This window comes from Dryobates pubescens, chromosome 5 (assembly GCF_014839835.1).
Source record: "Dryobates pubescens isolate bDryPub1 chromosome 5, bDryPub1.pri, whole genome shotgun sequence".
Lineage (NCBI taxonomy): Eukaryota > Metazoa > Chordata > Aves > Piciformes > Picidae > Dryobates > Dryobates pubescens.
The window spans coordinates 25,225,345-25,252,408 of NC_071616.1; the positions used below are offsets into that span (position 1 = coordinate 25,225,345).

At 38.5% G+C, this 27,064-nt stretch overlaps 1 protein-coding gene across 1 annotated transcript in view; it reads right to left on the reverse strand.

Annotated features, from left to right (window-relative positions):
- WDR25 (WD repeat domain 25) overlaps positions 1–27,064 on the reverse strand; it is a 60,323-nt gene that overhangs the window by 23,692 nt on the left and 9,567 nt on the right. The window contains exon 2 of the mRNA XM_009905113.2: positions 533–680. Within this exon, the coding sequence (XP_009903415.2) occupies positions 533–680 (148 nt within the window). The remainder of the gene's footprint in view (positions 1–532; positions 681–27,064) is intronic.

Sequence of the window (27,064 nt, forward strand, 5' to 3'; positions counted from 1 at the left end):
ACTACATGAAAGCAGCACAGATTCAGTCTCAAGATTTCAAACCAGAATTTCTATCTCTATACTCCTAAATAAAGTCTTATTGAGAAAACAAAAATTAAAGATAAATTTAAAAATCACCTTATTAAGCATAAGCTCAAAACCAACCCAACTGAGAATGAGGTATGAGCCTAAGTTTAAATTAATCATACAGAAATGTTACTGAAGTCAACCTTAAGAGGGTCTTCAAATGTTTTAAGGACAGAGCATAGGGGGGAAAAAAAATTTAAAAAGGCATATTTCATTCTATTCATCCATGCAGTATCTGACAACAGAAATCACATCTGATCATGAACTCAAAGATGTTTTTGGGGTTTTTTTAAGTATCTTCAACTACCCTTAATTTATTTTTTTTTTAGTAAGGACAAGTTTTAAGAACTCTAACTTTGGTCTATAATTTTACTCTATATTTTTAGAAGAAAGAATAAGGCTAATGACATGCAAAGTTATCTGTACTCAAAGGTAGGGCTATAAGGCACTCTTACATGACCTTTACCTGTTTCAACATCTGTTAAATGCAGCATGGAATCAAAGCCCCCACTGAGGATCCGTCTTCCACAAGATGACCACCGGGCAGCTCGAACAGCACAGGAGTGACAGGAGTATGTTTTTAAACAGCAGCCTGTATCTACAGCATCCCATATCTTGAAAAAGAGGATAACAACTTTATAAAGAATCACAATATTTTTAACAATGCACTGATAAATAGCTGCAGCAAATTAACATGGCTGAGAAAGTTTTGCATTCCAAAGTCATATCTGCTAAGCTGTACAAGTCTGCTTGAAATAATTGCATGGTTGATTAGAATTAGGGCAATTTATTAACAAGGCACAAATTAGCAATACATTTTTATGACTTGTATTATTTCTTGAAATGTCTAAATTACTCTCAATGGCAATTTATGCTACACTCTCCCACTATGCCACCCTACATCTGTGCAGGGATGTATCCAAATATATCCTCACTTTAAATAATTTTTCTTCCAATTTTTTGTCTCTATCAGATCTTGCTTTCCATCAAGTAAGAGGAATCTAGCACATCACAGGTTTCACATTTGTCTATAGATAAATATTACCATATTTCTTACTCAGTTCGTAATTTTAAGTAGAATTTTATCTTAACTTCACTGAAGGAGGGAGACAAGAATAGTATCATGCACGGAGACTTGTCTACATCCTCTCATTTCTCAATTTCTTCTGGACAGAACTGACCATTTCTGTTATCCAATTTTAAGTACATAACCACATATATTTTCAGAACATAAATATTCCTGCTCATTGTTAAAGAGAAAGGCAAATGTTTCCAAATAACATACTTCAGAAAACAGAACTAGTGTGAATTAAAATTTCAGTTACAAATATAGTTCACAGTAATCAAAAGCACACCCTTTTCATGCTGCTCTTTTTGGCATAGTCTTAAGATAAACGTTAAGCAACAAATGAGCCATATAAAGATCCAGTATGTTCTCCTGTGTGAGAGAAGGCTAAATATCCAAACTAATTTCCTTGTGAATATTGTGTTTTGGTAAAAACTAGATTATGAACTCTTATGATTGCATGATACAATATAATACCTGTTGAGCTGTCTAATAAAATGGGTAACAAATTCTGTAGCCATACTCATAAATCCTAGTTTTTATTATTTCCAATATTAGTACTACAAATACATCAACACTTTGACAGTGTTTTATGATAGTTTTATTGCAGTTTCAGTAAACTCAAGGCAGTCTATTGCTTTAAAGTCACCATTTTACTTCATGATACATCTCTTTGTGTATAGTTATTTTCATCTTCCAAAAACCTGAAGGATAAAAACAACACTGCCTATGAGCTTGGAAGATATTCTGAATTTTGTCTATTCTAATCAATTTCTTAATATCAATAGACAACAGAATCCATAAGAATATTTTTTTTTAAGTGAGATCAAATTCAACCTCCACATATCTGAAGTTAGAACCCAAACAAAACTGTGTTACAGTTTGAAGGGGGAACTTTAGCCTATGCTTGACTGCAAAGTAGTAAAACAAATTGCCATTGGATGTAAAAGAAAAATAATGATGAGGTCTATGTAATTAACTGGACTGCTAAAAGGAATATAGAGCCAAGGCATAAACAGTTCTTTCTCTCTTTTCTTCTCCTCTCACTTCTGCTTGCAACTTTCCTCTCTCTCTCTCTTCTATGGCCTTGCCAGAGTGTCTTTGTTTTGGCTAGTGTCTCAGGTAATGAGAAGGAACGGAGTTGGGGGAGGAAGTGAACAGGCCCCCTGAATCTGCCCAGGGGCCTTGAGAGGTTTCTGTGTTGTTTATAAATTGTGTACATATATATATTGTACACATATTGTATGTTTTGTACATAGTCATTGCATTTCATATTTTTAAATTGTAGTTTGCTTGTAAAGACAGCTTCATTTGCTTCCATCCCAAACTGAGCTGGTCTGGAAATTTTATTTAAAGGGTAGTTTCTCCAAAGTAGTTGGGGGGTAATTTCACAGAATCACAGAAATCCACAGAAACATTCAGATTGGAAAAGACCCTCAGGATCACCAAGCCCCACCAATAACCCTACTCTACAAGGTTCAACCCTAAACCATATCCCCAAGCACCACATTCAAACAACCTTTAAATATATCCAGCGTTGGTGACTCAACCACCTCCCATTCCAATGCCTGACCATTCTTTCCATGAAAAACTTCTTCCTAATGTCCAGTCTAAACCTACCCACTTGTAGCTTGAGGCCATTCCCTCTTCTTCTATCACTAATTACCTGTGAGAAGATACCACCACCAGCCTCTCTACAGTGTCCTTTCAGGTAGTTGTAGAGAGCAATGAGGTCTCCCCTCAGCCTCCTCTTTTCCAAACTAAACAGCCCCAGCTCCCTCAGTCAGTCCTCATCAGATTTATTCTCCAGGCTCTTCACCAGCTTTGGTGCCTTCTCCTGCACTCACTCCAGCATCTCTGCACATCTCCTGTATTGAGGTGCCCAAAACTGGACACAATACTCAAGGTGTGGCCTCACCAGAGCTGAGTACAAGGGGACAATCACCTTCCTACTCCTGCCAGACACAGCATTTCTAATACAGGCCAGGATGTCGCTGGCTTTCTTGGCCACCTGAGCACACTGCTTGCTCATATTCAGTTGCTTGTTGATTAGAACCCCCAGGTCTCTTTCTTCCAGACAGCTTTCCAGTCACACTTCCCCAAGCCTGCAGTGTTGCTTAAGGTTGTTGTGACCCAAGTGCAGGACCTGACATTTGGCCTTGTTGAAGCTCATGCCATTAACATTGGCCCATCAATCCAATCTATCCAACCCATCACAAAATGACTGCACATTTGTGCATTTCGAAGGCTATTAAAAACAAACAACAAAGAAAACCCACAAATGGGTCAAGCAGAAAACAATTGAATATTTGCTTTCTTGTGGCAACAGCACAATTTACAATATAGAAGAAGGTAAAGGCAGAGGAAAAAAAGTAAGACTTCTCTTAATGTATTTTTATCTTCAATTACATTTTCTTCTTACTGGACAAAAAGGACTTGCTGACAATATCATTATTACATAGTCCATGCTTAGAAGATAGCATTCTGTTATAGAAAATTATTTCAAAGTGTCTTCTAGCAAGCATGCAGTTCTGCAATGCATAGCAACTAATTAGCATTCATTAGTTGAGTAGTCAGTTAAGACTGAAACTGTGATAGCCATACCCTAGGTATTCTACCCTATCCACAAGAAAAGAAATCAGGAAAAATTTAATACTGAACTGCTTTGAAAGTAAAGTTTCTCTGCTTTAATGAGTTTTAATGATCATTTCAAGCTTCACAGCTTTAGAAAAAAAAAAGGGGAGGGGGGAAGGTGATGTCTTAGAGGGCTTTTAATATGCAAAAACTAATGAATGAATCAAGATGAAAGGAAAAACAGGTGGTACATGCTTCAGATATTTTTCCGTCATGTTTTAGTGATTGAGTATGAAAACTCAATTTTCACAAGGATGAAATAATGCAAGTTCAACAGCACTTCTAAGTTCCTCTTGTTAAAAAAAAAAAAAAAAGTATAAATGGAAGCAGCACATTCCTAAACATGCACATGTCTCTCCATTTTGTGAAACAGAACAAATGATGGACACTTCTGGCTGAAACCACTGACCATGTGCAAGGGACACCTTACTGAATACTACATTTTTCTCCATTGTTAGGCTTTCCGTTACATTCCATTTTGGTTCAGGTAACAACCAAGCCTAAAGCCTGGTGATAACAGTTGCAGATGGGCTAGGTGCAGGGGAGGTGAAGTGTGGGACTAAAGGGGGTCTGGAGAGGGAAGGTGCTCCCCTAAGTGCTTGTTTAACTCTTGGTCTTTTTTCCCCTCAATACATGAATCTGTAATTAAAAGTTGATGTTAATTTGCAATAAACTAAGTGAATTTCCTCAGTCAAGACTGTCTTGCCCATGTGGCTCTAGTTCAAAGTGAGCTGGAACCAGGTGCAGCAACACAGAGCAGCTCACAACCTCCTCTCACAGGTCACTCCAGCAGCCACTGCTACCCAACCCCACAATTAATGCTCAATACATGTCGTAAGTTCAGACAGAAGAATTAGGACAGTCCCCCATCAAGATATAATCCAACGCATGTTCACTGGAGCCCAGAAATGTGCTTTTAAATAATGCTGAAAGGCATAACTTCTCCTATGGCTTCACAGAGCAATGGAAAGAGAAGTCAAAACAAGGCAGCAGAAGAGGATACTGCTGTGCAGTAGCAGTACTCTGCAAGGTTCATCTAGACACATTCATTCCTCAGTATGATTCCACATGATCTACCAGAGATTTTTCTTAAAGCTTCACATCTGGTGAATTAGTTCAGTGTAACTTTGACATATTAACTGTCTGCCCTACAGCAATGAGGGTACAGTGCAATACTGTACAGAAGCACAATTTCAGAGTTTAAAGTGTCAATATTCATTTTCCAGAGAAAAAGGGAAGCTCTACTTGCCTTAATATTTTTTTTCAGGGCCTGGTACAAAACAGAGGACAAGACTATGTGAGTGAAGCTGATCACACCTCCTCTGCCAAAAAGGAATGAGAATTCAACTCTTTACCTGAAGATCACAAAACCATTCTTCTGAGTGGCATCTACATACAAGCTCAGGAAAAGGATTGGTATCCAAGAACAGTCTATGGAGAAAGGAAAGGCTGCCACATTCTAACTGAAGAAGGCATGGATGTAACAACTTTAACTTCAACCTTTAACTTCAAAGTAAGAGGTTTTTTTCAAATTAAGTGTCTTAGAACTACTTAGAAAGTTGTATTTAAAGATCAAAGACTGCTGGACTTTGAATTTGTCTTGAAATAAATGCTTCTAAAGTAAAGGTTTATAAAATAAACTCATCAATTTATGTGGAATAAAGGCTTATATATTTACAACAAAATAAATTACTCAAGCAGAGGGAACAGTTCCTTTTAAAAAATAGAGAAGGTGAAATATATATGTATATTACCATCACAGGCAACTGAACATGTGCATCAAGTATTACAGAACTAGGCACTATCATGTATCTATCAAAAGACAACAGATTTTTATTCAATTACTTTTACTAAAAAATCAGCTGTTTTAAGTGTTGGTGTTTGATTTAATAACAACTCTTACAGAATCTCACTATTACTTATAGAGGAAATTCTCATTAAATTTGAGGTTGGTCTTTTATCTTGCAATATCCAATGTAGTTGTTAACTGCTGAGAAGTTTAAAGCACACACTTCAGCCTGCTACTCTGAAAATACTGCTTATTGCCACACATTCAAGCAATATTTTACACTATAAGCAGAACTCAGTCCATCCTTTTGGCCTATAAAGAATCATAGAATCAATAAGGTTGGAAAAGACCTCAAAGATCATCAAAAGTCCAGCCTGTCACCCAAGACCTCATGACTACTAAGCCATGGCTTCAAGTGCCACTTCCAATCCCTTTTTGAACACCTCCAGCCACAGTGACTCCACCACCTCCCTAGACAGCCCATTCCAATGACTAACAACTCTCTCTGTGAAGAATGTTCTCCTCACCTTGAGCCTAAACTTCCCCTGGCACAGTTTGAGACTTTGTCCTCTTGTACTGGTTGCCTGGGAGAAGAGACCAACCCCCTCCTGGCTACAACCTCCCTTCAGGTAGTTGTAGAGAGCAATAAGGTCTCCCCCAAGCCTCCTCTTCTCCAGGCTAAACAATCCCAGCTCCCTCAGCCTCTCCTCATACCTCAAAACAATTACATGTGTAACTCTTTATCTCGGTCCGGAGAGGGAAATAGACTCAAGTTCTTTTGAATATTCCCATGTTGTGAAATTAGAGGCACAAACGAGGCCAAAATATCAACAGCTAGACTAGTTATTACATAAATAAAGTGGATGGATCAGAAGGGGAGTGAGAGAGAATAGAGAGAGAGAAGAGAGAGAGAAGAGGAAAAGAATTATATTACCACACTGCTCACCACCACCCCCCCAAGACAGTTTGAGTCTGTGGAGGAAAGGTGCTGCAGGAGATGTTGGGTCTGTAGAGAAAGGGTGCTGAGGCTTTGGCTGGAGAAGAGAGGTGGTCCACTGGGCAGCCTCTTCAGCTCCATGAGTTTCAGCAGGCGGAACTTAGGATACGGAGAGAGGGTTCAGTCTGCTTCTTCCAGGCTCCATGGCCTCTTTTCTTCGGAGCAGCATTGTCCCAGGCTTTTCCTTCTCTCATGCTTTCCTTCTCAGCGGCATGGTCCTTCTCCTGTGTTTTCCTTCATCTCTGTTTTACTTCTTCTGAGCCAGTAGTTGCTCAAGTCTTTTATACAGTTTTTAGTCCTTAGGTATGTGTCCAAGTATTGTCCCTCAGGAAATCAGGGGCCAGGAAATCACCTTAGGCAAGTATCCAGGTATAGTTCCCCAGGAAATCTTTCTGTGTATTCCTGTGTGTTTGGGCAAGGGGTCTGGATGGAGGAGGGAGGCCTCTGCTTCCTCCTTCTCCATCTACCTGCCCACACACTCATTACACATCAGGAAACAGGTGGTGAATCCATTGTCTCACCATCCTCCCTTTCCAGGGTACTTGATGGGTGGAGATTATCTTATTCCCGAAGGTGGCCTCAGTCCTTTGCTGTCAGGCCAGCTGTGGTCCAGTGAGTGATGTTATCTTTGCACCTTCCAAGAGTGGTTCCAGTGGCTCTGTCCAACACACATCAGCTATTGTCTGGGCAAGCATCAAGTGATTTTATCTTTGTTGAGTCACACCAGGAGAGACAAGCTTTTAGTCTCTCACACTCTTGTCAGGAAAAAGGCACATACTACTGTATTACCTTCCCTAAATCTACAATTATAAACAAATTAATTCTTCAGAAAGAAATAAATAGTCAAGACTCAAAGCTTTGAGATTGGCTATTTATTTTCAAAGAACTTCTTCAATGCTTTCCTGGCATTAAGGTATCATGAACACTGTAACCGTAGTTTTTTTCCATTTTATTGAAATCAGCTTTAATGTGTCGAGCTGACTCATATTTCGGTAGTAGTTCTTACTCTTCTGCACTTCACTATTTATAATACTGCCTTTCCATTTCTTTTTCATCAACTGCTTTCATTTAATTTCCTCTCACATTATACAAAGTATGGTGATTACACAGTTATCTGCTAGGATTAATGTATGAGGCCAAAATGGCAGGTACTAACAGCCAAGTGACAAAATCGTACTAGAGATGTATTATTTCTTTTCTTTTTTTTTTACAAAAGCAATTTTCATTTTACTTTATCAGAGGCATGTTGCAATTCAATTGCTCTTTCACATTCCTCATAATATTTGAGAAGAAAGGCTTTATAGGTTGCTTGCTTTTCTGTATAGGTTAGGATTGTGAAAACATCGTAACCAGCATTTTAGGTTACACAACCAGACCCCTTCACCCTCGAAGATCAAAAGTTTACTAAGCAATGTAACAGATTATATTTATTATAGGTTGTATGTACCCAGATCCTATTCTCTGTCTGAAACCTTTCAGGGAAACAGCCTGAAAAAAATAAGTACTTTGAGTTGAAGATAATAAAAACTCTCATGATAAAGTCACAGAGGAAAGCGGGAGAGGGTAAGCACTTGAAACTCAAGTAAATAGCAGCCACAGAAGAATGTTCAGGGGTCTGCTATGCTATCAGCCAGCTCATAGGACACAAAATAAAGGCTTTTACCTTACTGACCATCCAAACTAGGCATTAATTGCTAGGAAAAAACATCACAGAACATAAGCAGAGTAACCAAAGTAATGTGAGAACTTATCAAGCATATGAAGACAGACAAATTAGGAACTGAGCACATCTCTTCCATTGTCATTCTATGATTATCTATAACATGCTTGCCTCCAAGTAAATTAGATTGTGGTAAAGAAAATATAGCAGCCTTAGTTTTAGAAAGAGAAACGTGCATCTATTCAGTCACTAATTGCACAGTGAAGCCAAGAACAATCATTCAATTGTAATAAATTAGAAGTTGGAAGCAAGTATCAGGAATTAAGTTGTACACGTCTTGAATTTGCATGCATGAAGGAACTACAGTAGAGCCAACAGAGAATACAAAACAAGAAATTAATTTCTGGGGCATGCATAACAGAATTGTTTTAATTTCAATGTAACATCCATACTAAAATAACAGAACTCATCCCCTTCAGTTTAACCAAATTGTGCCAAGTTATTGCCAGCTTTCTCTGTCATTGGCTCCTATTACATGAACAACAGCAAGAAATCTTGATTAATTTAAATACAAAGATGGTATGTAAGAAACAGCCCTGGTCAAGGATGTCATGGAATAGTACTGAGTGACAAGAAGAATGAAAAATTACTATGCTTTGACTAAACTTGGTGCTTCCTTCCAATGCAGATTTATGAAACTGAAGAGACACGAACCTCTCCTTTCTTTTTTTTTTTTTGGAATAACATCGCTCCCTGGTGTGTCTCAAGGAGAAAAGAAAAGGTTTGCTTTGGTTTAATTGCAGAAATTAATCAATCTCTGAAATTTGGGCATAAGTGCTAACATGCATACATTCAAAAGCATTATACTCCCTGAACCATACTGCCTTCTGATCAGTATCTAAATACTGTCATTTTTAAAAGAATACAGCACAGGCCCACACCATTTACAGAAAATCATGCCTCTTCTAGTGAAATGGAGTTTAAAAGGTTCTTTGAAAAAAATCAATGTGCCATTGGACAGAAGCAGTCCCCTGGAACAATTACCAGAAAAGATTTGCTGCTGCTTCTTCAGATTCCCCACTTGGATGAGGTGCAGCTTTGGGCAGGACGGCAACAGTCAGAAGTGCCCTTTGGGCATCCCTACTAAAGGGCAGTAAAGATAAGCCACTTATAAAACCAGGAATATTCTTTTGTTCACAGAATTCCAGGAATGTTATTTTGTTCACAGAATTGAGGAAAGAGAAAGCCAAGAAAAAAAGCAAACAAATACCTGAAAAGCAATAAACAGGCAAGCATAAGAACTGGGAGGTATGCCTAAGCCTCTCCAGCCACCGTGCCATTGAAAACAATTTGATCTTGAATGGGCATGCAACGTAACACCTATAAATTCCTAGAGTAACTACAGGAAGATTTAGAAAGATTCATTGTTGTTTCAATTTGTGTCTTCTCAAAATAATGAGCTAAATATTACAGCTTTAGTAGAAGGTAAAATCCGTGGAAAGAAGAATTACAAAATGGCTCACTGTCTTTGCACTCTTCTGTCTAAACAGGCAGTTAAACTCTACAGAAATTGAGAAAGAACTATTAGCTAAGGTCTCTCTCTGGGTATAACCTGTAAGACTTAATAGACTTATTTTCTTCTTTTCATGCAGCTATGAAGGATATAAATGGATGTTTGGATTGTAATATAGACTATGACTGATGACATTCTGGGCACATCAGCTTCATTCTTAAACTGAGAGTCACCCACCCTACCCCCCCCCCCCCCCCCCCCAAAAAAAACCAAAAACCACACATGTTTTTCATCAGGATTCTTTAAAGCTAGATAAAGCTAACACATTTTCAGATGTGTTGAACACTTGCTCCAGGAATGTTTAAAAGCGTGCAAGGGAACATATTTTAAATGACATCCATATTCCTAATCTAGACACAGTGTAAGAAGTAGATATCAATGCTGTCATTTGAGCAAGCACTAGCAGATTTTCACAAGCTTTTTTCCTGCAGCTGACATCAACTCAATATTTTACTAATCCAAAGCAGAGGACTAGTGATTGATGAAAAAGAATCACATAGTCACAGAATATGAGGGATTGGAAGGGACCTCTAGAGATTATCGAGTCCGACCCTCCTGCCAAACCGGGACCATCTAGGGCAGACTGCACAGGAACACATCCAGCTGTGTTTTGAAAGTCTCCAGAAAAGGAGACTCCCCAACCTCTCTGGGCAGCCTGTTCCAGTGCTCTGTCACCCACACCACACAGAACCTCCTGAGTTGCAGCTTGTACCTGCCGTTCCTTCTCCTGTCACTGTGTACCACCAAAAAGAGACTGGCACCTTCATCTTGAGACCTCCCCCCACCCCCTTCTCAGCCTTCACATCTCAAGAATAAAACAGCCCCAGTTCTCTTTGTTACTGCTTTAGCTGCCGAACAAGAATTTGTATTTGGATAGTATATTACTAGACTACCTACACTACTGTTGAAACAATGAGAATGTAAAGTAACAAAAGATAATAAATTGAATAAGCTGAGACAGTACAAAGTCTCGCTTCATTATTTTTTTCTCCCAACACTTTAATATATTTTGAATATATTTATCAAACTAATGAGATGGAAAACCTCTTTTCTATTTTACAAAAAAACAAAAATACAGCAGCACATTAGATCTTAAGATAGATCTTATTTTGTAGGAGGCTTTACCCAGGCAGGAGAATAGGAAGGACACTGAACTGCTGGAGCAGGTCTTGAGGAAGGCCACAAAGATGATCAGAGGGCTGGAGCACATCCTCTATGGGGGCAGGCTGTAAGAGTTGGGGCTGTTCAGCCTGGAGAATAGAAGGCTCTGGGGAGACTTCAGTCTTCCAGTACCTGAAAGGGGCCTACCAGAAATCCAGGAAGGAACTTTTTACTAGCACTTGTAGTGATAGGATGAGAGGAAATGGACTGAAGCTCAGGGGGGACAGATTTAGACTGCATATTAGGAAGAAATTCTCTACAGCAAGGGAAGTGAGACACTGCAACAGGTTGCCCAGGGAGGCTGTGGATGCTCCCTTCCTGGAGGTGTTCAAGGCCAGGCTGGATGAGACTAGTGGAAAGTGTCCCTGCCCATGGCAGTGGGGTGGAACTGGATGATATTTAAGATCCCTTCCAATCCAAACCATTCTATGAATCTATGAACAGTAGCATAGTGCAAGTCAAATTAGCAGTACTACTAGAAAAAGTTGGTGATATAAAAATTTATTTACAAATGCCAACAATCTTGAATTCTAGTGAACCCAACAAAAGCTGAGTTAATTACAAGTATCACATCTAGCTTCAGGAGGCAGCATGAACATACTAAGGGTATCTGTGAAATACATTTCCAATTATTTAGTGTGTTTTATTTTAATCTTCCCTCCCACAGTAACTCCGCAGCCCTTTTCCAAGGAAGGTTTCGTCCCTGTTAATTGTGAAGCTTCATTTGGGTGGTTTTGTCATTAACAGGAAAATAAAAACCTAATCAAAAGTGTACTCTGAGCTGCCAGCATGCTATAAAACAAGTTTTAAGAAAACACTAACAGAGTAATATAAAACATTGATATTTTCAGATGGCAAAGGGAGAGAAGAGAAGTACAACAGAATTCTCTGTAAATAAAACAAAAGCTCCACACCACTATGGCAAGAGCTATCTGCCTGCTTATGTACTGAAAGGGAATAGTCTCAGTAAAGTTTTAATAACAAAAGCTACTAGACTTAACATGAAGGTGTTTTTTGGCCATCTACTCTTGGAAATACAGCTAATGTTTCCATACTTCAAAAGCTAACTTGTAGCACAAGGAAAATCTAGTCACCCAATCAAAACTGAAAATATAAATATTTTTGAAGGATACAAATTGTCTGGGGTTTAGCCAATATAAATAATGTAGCCTCCATGGGAAACTTTCAAGTCAAAACTGGTAAACAGAACTTGTAAGAAAAATGTAAACTGTTTTTCAAAAGGGTAATGGTAAAAGACAGAACAAGACTGAAATAAATATGCCACAGACATTTCTATCAAGAGAACTTATAAATATTAAAAGCTAGAGTTTTACCCATGTACTGCATTGTTATCAGGACATGCTAGTCTCACCTGCAAATAACTTCTGTTTTTTTATGATTCAGAAATTGAAAAGTAAAGAAAACATGGACACTAGTGAATTGCTATTTCTTGGATGTCATACACATCTGGAATTAGAGAAAGACAAGATAAACACCTAGGACAAGATATTATTTCCATTAGATTTCAATATTCTTGAACCTTTATGCAGTTTCTGGACAAACAAGCTCAACCTTTCAGTGTTTCACAACCCTCCCAGAGGGAGGCCTTTGCTTTCAGTTGTTTGGAGAGTACATACACACACATTTTCTTTCCAGGTGAAATGTTGCTAAACACTGACAAGTAACAGTTGCATGGACATTGCAACATAAAATATCAGCGTACCAATAAAATATTTACTTCAGTCGAGCATTTAAATTCATGCTAGAGTATTATATAATCATTCAGAAATAGGGCCTACTCCCTTTAAAAACTGAAGCTACACGTTAGAAGTAGTTTCATTAAATGGGAGGTTGACCTAAAATTAACACCTCTGTGATGAGAGCTGAGCTTAAATTGTCAGTGTCAACAAGGGCAGGGTGAAATCTTGGCCTGCCAGGTCATCTTCCTAAAAACACAACTGAAAGTTTCACAGGTATTCAAGAGCAGTTAGATCCAAGTCCTTTCACAATACAGCAACTTACTGTAAAATTTTCTTTTCATTAGGACTTAACTGTGCCTGTTGAGCTGAAGCAGTGTCAGATTTACAGTCAACTATTCTCATTCAACACCTGTGCCTCACAAAAATAACAAAGCTAAATATGCACTTTTTTCCAGGCTACTTGCACAGAATAACATAAGCACCGGATATGTAATAATGTACTTCTTCATGACACACAGCTTATGAGTTACACACACACACATGAAATAATCTCTATCATGAGAGAGTCTCCTCTTGGATGATGAATTGATTCAATATTTACATTACTGTTATTATGCAATGCAAATAAAATTTTATGCAAATTACTTACTACCTTATTGCTGAGATAGACAAAATACGTAAGCATACAAGACATGACTAATTACAACAAAAATCTAACACTTCCTTTACTTGACAGAATGGTAACTTAGAGGGTTTCCTATGTTTAACCAACCAATGGGGGAAAAAAAAAAAATAGGAGGCCTAAATTTTGCTGCTACAGTCCATTATAACGTTCAGTCATGAGAAGGTAAAATTAATTCACTGGAAGTCCTCAGAGAGGCCATTAAGGTGCCATTATAAGACCATTATAATGTTTAACTTCAATGGTAAAACTACTTCTTACAAGTCATCCCATCATTTTAAAGACAGGAACAATTCTCACTGAAAAGAAGTACTCTAATTCACAATAACTACCTTGTCCTCATTTTTACTCTTGTTTGCAGTTTTAAAGTTTGTTAACTGTCTGCTTGCTTGTGTAAGTGGTCCCATTTCCAGATATACTAGCACTTACAAGAGTCATTAATAGCAGTGGAAGTTGGGAGGACAGGGTGGATAACAAACTTTAATATCTAGATTGAGTTTGAAAATTTGGATTTTAATCTCTTAATGTTATAGCACCTCCTAACTCAGGGTATATTAAGACCACTATTTATTTCTGATTAAGCAGTTGGGGGTTTCATAAACATACAGCATAAATATGCAGTTAAGAATAGTCAGACAACGTATTTACAAACATACCATAAGCATCTGGGTTTGGAAAAATATTGTAAACTTACTTTCACATTCATTAAATACCTTGTGATTCTTTACTTTTAGGCGTTGAAGATAGCCCCACTTTTCAGCACAGAGATTCTCTGACCTTCGCTTCACTTTCCACCAAGAAGATAATTTCCCTCAAAATCAGAATAAGACATCCCTACAGAAAGCTTGGCTTATTTCAGACACACTCAACGTGGCAAGTTTAGCTGCTATTCTGACATGGCTCTGACACAGTGAAGTGTCTGATTAATAGTTTCAAAGAGAGAAGACATGTCAGAAAGTGTTGTCTGGGCCTCAGCACATTGTGACACTACAGCACATGCAGCGCTTACAGAGCAGCATGCTCTCTCCACACACCAAGACAGCCACATCATAATGTGTTGCAGCTGAACGCAGACCAAATGCATCTTCCTGAAAGGTGAGCAGAACATAATCTGACACAGGCATCACTCAGGATAAGCATTCACAGGAGCAATAACCTAACGCTTGGTTCCTAAACATGGTTTTAGAAAGGTACAGCTAGAGATCATGATATTAAGTGGTAATAATCACATCTCTTTTAAAAAGCAATAAAGTGTGTTTTGATGTTTCAGTTTCCAGAACTGAATGAAATCCTCCTTTGAGGCACAGTCTATGCAGCTACCTTAAACTGAGTGCCAAGCAACACACTTTTCTTAATCCCTTTTTACAGATCACTTAGAAGTGATCCATAAAACTTGCTCATTTCCTTTTTTTCTTTTTTTTTTCTTTTTTTTCTTTTTTTTTAAATCCAGTTTCCATACACACACACACACCCTATAAGTGGTTTTTCAGGGTGGGGTTTTTTGTTGTTGTTGTTTGGTTTTTGTTTGTTGGTTTGGTTTTGTTGTGGGAGTTTTGTGTTGATTTTTTGTTTTGCTGGGTTTTGGGGTTTTTCCCCCCTCTACATAGTGCAGCCACCACCTGGTGGTGGTAAGTATGCTGAGAAGTTTATTATGACCAACTATGACCTTCCCTTTCAGCTTTCCTCATGTCACAGATAAAAATATTTCACTTCCAAATTTATCTTCAGCATGCCGAAACCATTGCACCAATTCCTGCTACCCACATCCATGTGTCTATATATTAAAAAGAGAGGTACAATTTTGGTTTGTTTCCCCAGTTGGTGAAGCCTTCACCAGTGCTGACTCCTACTGTCTCAAGTTACACAATACTTGAATAATTCGCAGTCATTTTAGCACATGTGTACAATATCAGCTGTGTCATTTGATTTTTCTTAATATATTCGATTTTCATGTGAATTGATTACAGCCGCTCCTGTTCTCCAAGCAATTTACACAATGTCAACATGTATCGTTAGTTTCCCCTCCCCCCCCCAATAAATTAAAACAATAAATCTGAGTTTTCTAAAGTATCTCTGCGTTAACAGCTTTACATAAACCAAAACTGATTAGCTTTTGCTATTTCTCCTTTGTATATCTATGCAATCCATTAAACAGAAAGGAGCTTGGTGTTCATATGACAAGTAACAGATAACTGAAAATATGTTTAATATTCTTTTTTTGTAATATACTCCAGTTCCTGCACTATCATTTAGATTAGAGTTTCTGTACTATGTAAGATTTAAACTCTCTCCTGTGAAAGCTTGAAGAACCACCTATTACATGAGTCAACTCAACAGTAAGTTCCTGACAAAGATTTCATGAAGGCCTTTATCCCAAAGGGCACCGGTGGGTAATTTGCAAACCTAATGTACAGCTAATCAACAGGGAGGGTTCTCTATGTTCACTTACATTTCTAGAGTGTAGTACAGCCTGTTCAACTTGAACAATGGATCTTTTATTATATTTTTTCCTCAATACAAAGTAATAGTCTGCATGAAATTAAGATTTGAAAAAACCACCTTGGAAGAAGAGCTAGCTATTTCTTCCACATCCTCCAGAAGACTCTTGTAGACATCCTTCTATAGTAATACATCAGTGAACTTCAACAGATTCAGCAACATTAAACACAGACTCAATATCAATTTTTTTTTAAATATATCACAGTATCACAGTATCACCAAGGTTGGAAGAGACCCCAAGGATCATCAAGTCCAACCTGTCGCCACAGACCTCACAACTAGACCATGGCACCAAGCGCCACGTCCAATCTCCCCTTGAACACCTCCAGGGACGGTGACTCCACCACCTCCCTGGGCAGCCCATTCCAAAGACAAATGACTCGCTCAGTGAAGAACTTTTTCCTCACCTTGAGTCTAAACCTCCCCTGGCACAGCTTGAGACTGTGTCCCCTTGTTCTGGTGCTGGTTGCCTGGGAGAATGATACTTCTTTTTCTCATTAAAGCTGATAAGAATCTAAAAGTCATCTATTTACCTCACCTGGCTATCAATTGGTGAGCAAAATGACAGCAGTTTAAGATTACTATCACTGAAGTTCAAATGTTTCAAAGCTTTTTGCCAGGTGTAAGTAACTTTTAATTTATACTAGTACAGCTCAAATAAGAAGTTCTGCTGTAGAAGTACAGGTGAAAGCACCTATAAATACTTTTTTACCTGGACAATTCTGAGTATCTACTATATTACTCTATAGTAATAGTTTAGAAAATAAGTTACAAGCTTGCATAATGATTATGCTTTTGTCATAGTGAGGATATAGGATTTCTAACCTGCATTTTACAGCTCATAAAAGGATACCTTTGAAGCTGGAAATGTAAATAATAATACTCCATGCTAAAAATCTAGAATGAGTTTTAAGACTAACCTTCTCCTCTTTGGATGTTGACATGCCACCATGATACACGTATGGGTTGAGTTGAATCTGCTGATGAATATATTCAATACCATACTGCCATCATGCCAGCTTCAAAATGAAAGTGCTGGCTGGAGCAAAGCATCAGGGGGCTTGAAGTTCAGATTGTTACCATGAGAGGCTTCCTGTTTGGTCACTGCTTCTGGTTTCCAGGTTTGGGGTGTTTGCCTTTCCACTGAGCTGGCTGCTGCATGCTTGGGTAGGGGTAATTATTTTATCACTGGCTTCTGCTGCCACTTCTGCTTTTTGCTGTGTTTTTCTGCAGACAGACTAAGGTAATTGTGCATTGTATCCTTTCCAGTAAACTCTTTATCTCAACCTAGGTGGGGTTTATTTTGTGTTACTTTTCCTCCCACCCCATCTATGTGGGATGCTTGTGAGGGTGGCTGTGTTAACCCAGGACAAGTGACAATATAGAATCATCAAGGAGCAGATATGAGCATACTGACACTTGCAAACACTTCCTGACATTTACACAGAATCCAATCAATTATTTTTAGCTATATAAGCAAACATAATACTTAGATATTTGTAAAATTACACACCACTGCCTCTCTCACACACTATTCTAAAGCCTCATGAACACCCAATTTTAGAAAGCAGTAACACATGATTACTCTGTCAGTAGAGTCAGCCTCTGATTACATTCACATAGCACAAACTTGCTCCCTTGCTCCCTCATCACATCAGTGCAGTGTTACCATGAGACATCCCACAGCTAAACTCTTCCCAGAGGAATACCTGCCTAGCTCAGGAGATAATCACACCAACCCAGCACTGAAGCTTCTAGCACTCAGGCTGGCTTGATTGCTTTAGGCAGTGCAGCACTGAAACATACCCATAAACCCAAATGATCTTGCACCATAGGTCCCAAAGTGCTCAACTTATTGGCACTATCACAGGGTGTTTCAGGAATGTAATCACATATCAGGTAGAATTTGGCCCAGCATTTCTTATTGCAGCATTATATGCCTAGAGAAAAATGTTACTTCACTGCTGCATTTACTTCGTTATCATTGTAGAACTACAGAATGAATAATTTTTGAATTAAAAAAGTTTATGTAAATATTTTGAGTTTGGGTTACTTGAAAACTCAAGTAGCATCACAAGCCTCTGCACATTAGCAAAAACGTAAGAATCTTTGAGTCAGTTTTGAACATATTGTTCAGGAGTATTTAATTCCTAATTAAGCACATTAAAATGAACATTTTCTAAAATAAACAATCATGTCAGCAGCTGCACATCAAGTTTTTTGATAAGTCAGGCTTTTTACTGAGACAGCCAAAAGCAGATCCCTCATCAATTCTTATGAAGAGTCCTTCATGTATAATGAGGGGGGAAAAAAGTTAGGCAATAAGTGGTATTTTGTTTCAACTCATTTGACAGCATGGGTGAAAGCTTTTTGACATTCAGAACGCTGCCATTAGGTTAGAATGATTCAATCATAGCATCATAGAATGCTAGGTGTTTGAAGGGACCTCCAGAGATTGAGCCCAACCCCCTCTGCAACCCCCACTTTTGACAGGTCACACAAGAATGAAGACAGGCAGGTTCTGAAGATCTCCAGAGAAGGAGACTCCACCACCTCTCTGGGCAGCCTGTTCCAGTGCTCTGTCACTCTCACAGTAAAAAAGTTTCTCATGTTGAGATGGAATTCCCTGTGACTGAGTTTATGGCCATTGCCCCACATCCTACACTGGGTATCACTGAAGAGAGACTGGCTCTACCCTTCTGACAGCCACCCTTCAGATATTCGTAGGCAATGATAATGTCCCCTCTCAGCCTTCTCTTCTCCAATGATGTTTTCAAAATAATTAAGATCAAAACCTGTTAATTGTGAAAAGCTTGCAAAAGCTTGCTTTCTCCAACCCATTCTACAACTCAAAAATTATTATTGGGAAGTTCTCAATGAAGTGCTTACCACTTCCAACACTATTTTTACATAATGCACTGAAGGCCTATAAACAATTAGATTCAAGTTATTTCAGCTTCTTGTCACTCAAGAACTTCTCCACCCATGCTGTCATCATCAACATGCTTTTACCACTACAAACAACATTCCTCACTTTGATGGTTATGCCTTCCATTGCACAAAGTACAGATAATTGGTTTATTTAATGGGCAAGATTGTTTCTAAAATTTAGTAGCTTTTCCTGCTGTTCTCTGAATTAGCTTCAAATTGATGTCTGAAAATTTAAACATGTGGTTAGCATGTTGCAAGTAGTCACAAATTAAAAATTTTAGTGTAAAGCATTTCATCTACTTTATAGAAAGAGATAATTATGAAATAAGTTATACATAGAATCATAGAATCAATAAGGCTGGAAAAGACCTCAAAGATTCTCAAGTCCACCCTGTCACCTAAAACCTCGTGACTACTAAACCATGGCTTCAACTGCCACTTCCAATCCCTTTTTGAACACCTGCAGCGATGGTGACTCCACCACCTCCCTGGGGAGCCTATTCCAATGGCTAACAACTCTCTCTGTGAAGAACTTTCTCCTCACTTCAAGCCTAAACTTCCCCCAGTGTAGTTTGAGACTGTCCCCTCTACATTATTACTAGGATTTTAATGGACATCTCATTCATACAGATAAATAAAATGTGCAGGCATAGAGAATATCCAGCTTGTTAGCACAGCTAATTGACAACACAGATTTTTTGTTAATTTAAAAACTCTATATATATAATTTTCATATATATATATATATACACACACACAAGCACACAAAGGGTGCTTCTGCAAGCAAGGAGACTGTCATTGTTAAAGAAAGATTTATTCTTTTTTTAAAGGAAAAAAACTTGAAGGGAATCCTTTGACTTTTCAATTAAGTTTCTACATGGAAGGCACAGAAGAAAGATGGAAGAGGGAAACTGGAAACTAGAACATAGGGAGGATTTTCTGTGATCTGTGAGGATCTTTTCTGCTTGCAGTGTAAGCTGTCTGGGGCTGTATAATGCTCTTTGCCAATAAAACCCATCTTTGCAGAGAAAAACCATATAAAGCATATGTGCTATGACTGAAGAAACCCTTCTGGTATTATCATAAGCCATATTTCTTTAGCTGAAGATGTCAACACACCTTTGTAATACCTCATGGTGGATCTAGACTGCCAGTATAATTTGCTACAGCTTCTCTCTTCTTATTCTGCTTAAAACAAAATTTAAAAAAAAAAAAAAATCAACTGCCTGCCTTTTAAAGAAAAAAACAAACAAACAAACAAAAACTACATACAGCATGTTTCAGATGTTACAAACACTGCCCAGATATGGCAAAGGGAATAACTGATTCCCCATGCATCAGTGCTAGAGGTAAAAAGTTAAAGTGATACTGTTGCTTAGGCCCTCTGTACAATGAGTTAAGTAAAATCTAGGGTTTATACTGCTAGACCTTTAGAAGCAAAGTACATTTTCACAGTGGGTAGGAAATTCCAGAAACATAAGTACTACCTTGAGTAATTAACAATAATTAACTAGCAATGAGGCACTATTTCCAAATTTGACATTTAAAGCACATAATGTGATTGTGAATATTCACAAAGATAATTAAGTTCATCTGCTTTGAGTCCTTGATTTCAGCACATCTGAAAACACCTCTTAAACTATCATTAGACCTGTAATCATGTATTTTGTTGCTCAGGAAAATTGGATACCTTTCCTTACCTGCTAATATACAAATATGTGTTCAAATGCAAGTCTACGGCTTCTGGTAAGCTCTCCTTCAAGCAAAAGCTAGGAGAAAAACCCCATTCATTCTGATTTCCTTAGAATAGACAGTTAATAAATTCCTCATACCATCATATGGAAACAAACAAAAATGACTGAACTTCCTTAACTGAACTCAGGATCACAAGACTAACATGAGGGATATTTGCTGGAAAGCATTAATCGCCAAGCAAAGGGTGCCACTTCTATGCATACCATGTATACTATCCACATTCGGTTGTTTACTTTCTGCCACCTTGTTTACAGATAAAACAAGTTCATGGCAAAACAAAAAAAGAGCAAAATTACAAGTGTGAAATCCAATGTATAATGCAAGAATGTGGGGCAAAAGATATCAGAAAATGGTTCTGCTGGGGAAAAAAAAAATTTAGCCATTACTGTCTTTGAGAATGAAAGAGGTTTTGATCATCAAGACTGATCCTGGTTTTGATCAAGACTTCTTGGAGAAATAACCCCTGAAGTATTGGAGGGCAGAGCAAGAAATGATTCAAAGAACTGGATGTCAAAACAGTCGTGCCTTGGTATTTTCTCCTTTATTCTTTAAAAAGTAAAGTCAGTTTTTTTCCACTAGAAAAGATTTTAATAAGTAATGTGCTCTAAGATGTAGAATAAATATTTAGGCAGCATTCTAAGGTACAATAGATTTACTCCATTGCTCTCTGTTACTTGACATAGAGGATTTTAAAATCAGACAATGACAACAGTGTGAGTTATAAGGATGTCCTCCTGGTCTGTATCTCTCCACAAGTTTGACTGTCAGGTTTATTTTATGCCTGCAGAGTCTCTCTTGATGGAAGTTCTGTCAATAATTATGTTTGGAGAGGAAAAAATAGAAAAAATAAAGTTTTTTTAAAAATAAATAAAAACGGGGGGGGAAGAAAAAGATTTAAAAAAGGGGGCAAATGCTCTGAAGAAATGTGCAGTGCTGAGAAACTCCTGACTCTGTCTAACAACTGCTGCTGCTGCTGCCTGGCTGCATAAATGCACATTTAGCATTCTGCTTCAAAGGTTCATCGCAAGCACTCACAACACAAACTGCCCAGAAAACAGAGAAGGGTAAGAGACACTCTATGCTGAAAGTGATCAACCCCCAAGTCTGTACCCTGATTGTAACAGCAACCAGCTGGACTTTGTTCAGGAGGATGTCATCCTCCAAGAAAACACTGGTCCTTTTCTTATCAGTAGGACAGTACTCAACCCCAAACAGTGTATACATCTCAGACTCCCAATTCCAACTTTAAGAAGCATTTCAAGAGCTCTACATATTACCCACCTTCCTCAATATCTGTTTCTTTAAGCTGTAAATGGACTGAGAAAGCAAGAAAAAATATTTAAAGTCTCTGAGGATGAACAACAGTGAGAATTAAGAACATTTTGCTTCACTCCTACTAAAGACAAATTCAGATAAAAGTTACCTTCAATCAAACTAGACAACAAAATCACAACTGCAGGTCTCAAACAAGTGCTCAAGTCATGTATCAGGAAAAAAAAAAAAATCCAAAAAGTAACCTATTCAGGCTTATCCAAAAATTAAATGCACCACAGGAATAAAACAGTACAGACTTTTCTTGACCCTCTCTTTATTCTGTGCAAAGCCACCAAAAATACTGCTGAAACTTGTACAGTCAAAATTCAGTAATGGTAACATCTATAAAGTTTCATGAGAACTGCTTCTGTTCCCATATAAAGTGGCCAGCAGAATAAATGGGCATAAGGAAGTTACTGCATGTAAAAGGATAGCCTTAAAGCAAGCCAGGTTGACAAACAGGCAGTAATTGAAGGCCAAACATTATGGTTTATGTCCTCAAAGCTACTGCAGATTTTAATCCTCCCAGAACAGCTGGGTAGTCCCCAAGGGGTACTGCTTTTTAGAACAACGCAACCAGAGAATAGAAGGAATAAATAAGAAGCAAAACTATGTTGTTAGTATTGTTCTCCCATTTATTTCTGTAGAAGTATGACAAGATAATCATAGAACAGTAGGGGTTGGAAGGGACCTCTGGAGATCATCTAGTTCAATCTCCCTGCCCAAGCAGAATCAACTAGGGCAGGCCACACAGGAACACATCCAGGCAAGCTTTGAAGGAGAGGAAGAGACTCTAGAGAAGGACTCCACAACCTCTCTGGGAAGTATGTTCCAGTGCTCTGTCACCCTCACAGTAAAGAAGTTTTTCCTGATGTTGAGGTGGAACTTACTCTGTTCCAGTTTGTACCCGTTGCCCCTCATCCCATCAGAGGGCACCAATGAATAAAGACTGGCCCGCTTCTTGATGCCCACCCTTCAGATATTTATAAGCATTAATAAGATCCCTTCTCAGTCTTCTCTTCTACAGGCATTTCAGGGAAACCAATGTGTAAGCCTCTGATCCTCATCATTGAATTTACAGCAAATTAAGAGGAAAGCAACATTTAAAAATATGTTTTTCAACCTAATTCATCTGCCCTACAGAGACATACACATCATATCCCAACCTGTAGATCACAGAATCACAGAATCACAGAATTGACCAGGTTGGAAAAGACCTCCAAGATCATCCAGTCAAACCTATCACCCAACCCTAACAAATCAACTAGACCATGGCACCAAGTGCCTCATCCAGTCTCTTCCCAAACACCTCCAGCGATAGTGACTCCACCACCTCCCTGGGCAGCACATCCCAATGGCCAATCTCTCTGTGAAGAACTGCTTTCTCGCATCCAGCCTAAACTGCAAAATTGTTTTGGAATCATAGAATTGTTGGGGTTGGAGGGGACCTCAAGGATCACCCAACTCCAACCCCCCACCATGGGCAGGGACACCTCCCAGTAGATCAGGTTGCTCACAGCCACACTCAATGTGGCCCCAGGGATGAGGCATCCACCACCTCCCCGGGCAAACCGCCCAGGTGTCTCACCAGCCTCATGGGGAAGAACTTCTTCCTAACATCCAATCTGAATCTACCCATTTCTAGTTTTTTTCCAGTCCCCCCAGTCCTATCATTACCTGACACCCTAGAAGTCCCTCACCTGCCCCATTTCCCCCTTTTCCCCTCAAATCCCAGAGCACCTGGGCTCTGTTGGAGTCTCCTCCCACCCCAGGTGTGGCCACTTGGCCCTCCCCACCCACTGCCCTATTTAATCCCCGCCAGGAAAAGCAGAAGCCCTAAGCTGAGCCCATCTGGGCTGAGGATCCTCCTCTGATCTCTGGTGAGTGCCCTTGGTGCACACTGGGTGATGGTGGTGGTGACAACAAAGGCCGGGGGGCCTGGTGGCCCCCCGGTTGTTAGGGCCAGGATTGCTGACTACTCCAATATCCTCCCTGGGTGCTGGCTGTGTCTCCTCACTGGGGCTGAGCTCTGCTGGGTGAGGGTCTTGCCCTTGGCCCTGGGATGGTGCAAGCATGGTGGTGGTGGATTATGCATCCCATTTGCTTAAACCACCATTTTTAAATCCCAGTTAAGTATTCTCTAAATTACTGCAGAGCTGTGCTAAAGAAACCTAGAATTCACCCTAAGTATTAGACAATCCCAATGAAATACCAGAAATTCTCAGACAAAATATCAAATAAGCTATTTCCAGAACAACTGAAGCAAATAAGGCCAAAGAGTAAGATTCATACTATCAAAGACTTCAGTTGATATTTTAGTCATCTATCTCAATCAATCAATCTTTTCAGCTAATTCTCACTATTTTCAAAAGAGGTATGCTTACCAAATGCTGAATAATACAGTAAGGTGCTAAGGGGAAATTAAAAAAAAAATAAGTAAAAAGAGGAAAATAAAAAGAGGAAAAGAGAACCACCTTTAAAACAGATCTACTCTGAAGATGGGTAATCTCATACTGCAAGCAAAGCTCACAAAACAGAAGTTTGTAAAGAAGTGTATATATATCTAGTAAAAACTATGTTATCAGCAATTCTATCCTCAACAGCAGTGCTTCTGCCATTGACTCCCATACTTTAACACAGTGTGCTCTTTACTGTGCAGAAAGGTTCTGAGATAGTCATGCCTGAAGCTAATCACAAATTCTCTATAAACCATTGCCTTGAAGGAAAATGACCATACAAATCACATTTTCAACCAGCCAGAAGTTGAGCATGACTAAGTTTTTTTAGTACCTACAAAATAGAGTACCAGAAGTAGCTTCCTACATAGACCAAAATAAAAGGAAGAATTCCCACCTATTTTTCAGTTAACCTTTAAATGTTTTGTGACTAATTGTTTTAATATGGCTAACCCTGTGGATGTACCTTAAATGTTAGGTTCTTGGTAAATGAAGATGTGAAAATATGTTGCAATATATTCATGAATCAGTTAGTTATTTAAGCTATGGTTTGTTGTACAAAAAGAAAAATCAGAACTATTTTAGCAGAAAGCAAAGCTAAATGTGGCAAAGATACTTACATCCCCTCTCCAGCTATATACAACATATGTAATTTATCTGAAGTAAATGTTTATATTTCACACACAGAAGTAGGTATATTTGGGATGATGATTAAAGCAGAGCACTTTGATGCACATACTCATGTGAACCAAGAGAAACCAATATATAATGGCAGGAAGCTATTAAGAATTACTTAAGCACTACATTTTCTACTACTGAACCTGTTTGAGAAGAATAAGATGGCATAAATTTGGCAGGTTTTCACTGCCTTTAGAGTGTAATAGTTATGTGTTAAGGATGAAACAAGTGCATTCAGAACACCTAAAAACACAATCACAGTAGTGGCTACTACTAGTTAGTATTCATGCCCAGGAAACACTTAAGCAATTAATATCTCACCAGCAGGCAAAGAACAACTTCAAATGTATCACAACTCCCCAGGACATAATTACCTAAATTATTATGACCATTTACTAAATAACCCAATTTTCCCTTCACCTCTCTCTATCATATTCATTAGCATCAATCACTTCCCCAAACTGCATGCTTTTATGCTCTATTACAAGTGGAGATACCTTAATTTCAGACTTGGAGCACTTCAGAGGCAAATTGTCCTAAGTGTCTGCTATTCCTACAGGTAACTAAGGACTGGATAGTTACACTCAAAAAAAACGTATCCCACAGATATGTGAATGCCACAGATGCTGAACATCCTCTATTAGAGCAATAAACAATGTTCTATTCAGAACAGTCTTAGCATCTACACCTTACAGTTTCTGAAACACTGTAGCTATTTTCTGTTGACCTACAACCTCTGGTAGCAGCAGGGAAAAACCCAACACTGACCAGCTCTTAAGACGTTTTGGTATTTTACTCTAGGTTTCAGTTAATAGTGGCTTCCACACATCTATTTGTACTGCACGTCAATATTATCATGGGACTTTTGTATATATGAACTTGTGGATCCACTAAGATCACTCATTCTTTACAGCTTTACATTGATACATGCACTTGTATAAAATCAGATAACTATCTCTTCTCTCCATGCAGTTAAAAAAAACAAATTACAAACAACTAAGAAAGCTTCAATTGCTCTATCTCATTCTTGCACATTAGGCAAAGGGAGAACTTGATGCAGCAAGGATAACAGCTGTAGGTGATCCACTGATTCAATCATCAAACGAGTAGCTCCTGTTCTGGAGCGCAGTGCTTTAAGCAGGGGACACAATCAGCAGTATGTGTACAATAGCACAACATAGCACACTGCTACAACAATTCTAAAAACAATGGTAAACAGTCAAACTTAAAGCAAAATTTCTATTTCTAAGAAATAATCTATTCTGCATCTACTAATTCTATCCCATCTGCAATATAAAATAAGAAGGCTACTTTGTTGAAGTAGTTATTGCAGTCTCATTGCTCACGCCGATATTTGTGAGGGGCAGTATGCAGTTAAGGATTTACAACAGCTGTCTGAAAACCTGAGCTCTAACAGACCTTGCATTCATTTACCAGTGAGCCTGGGCAAGTAACATTTTCTTTACAACTCTTCATTCTTTCAACTGAAAAAGAAATTATTCCCAAGACTAACGTTAATAACTCCAAAAAGACCAAAAGATGAAAAATCCTAGGCTGTGGAAAAGACAGATGCAATTGTAAACCCACAGGATATCAGTGACATAGTTCTGCTCATGTTTAAGCCTAGGCTAAGTATTTTTCACTACGAAAATAAACTAGGAATTATGTCAAGCAGCTACGTGTTTTGCCGGCAGCAAGGACACTTGTAACTAGTACTATTTCCATATTAGCAGAGTAAGACAGAACTACCTAATTAGTTTTAATTTCTTTGGCATTAACACAGAGCTAACTTCAATGTATCAACCAAGTATTATTAGCTGTCATCCCTTCTATAGGCAGCCAGGTGTGTCACTCAGTACATAATATACCATTTCAGCCACTAATCACAATGTTCAGAATGAGAAGAATTCTTTTAAAGAGCACATTATAATCCAGACAAAGATAATTAGACAGCAGGACAAATCCCAAAATCCGACTTCAGTAAGTGAGGTGTTACACATCTGGCACATGCACAACATACAATCACATGCAGTCACACCTGGCATCTCCAATCCATTAGCCAACTGAAACACCTGAGGAAGGATTCAATATCTGTAATTTTAG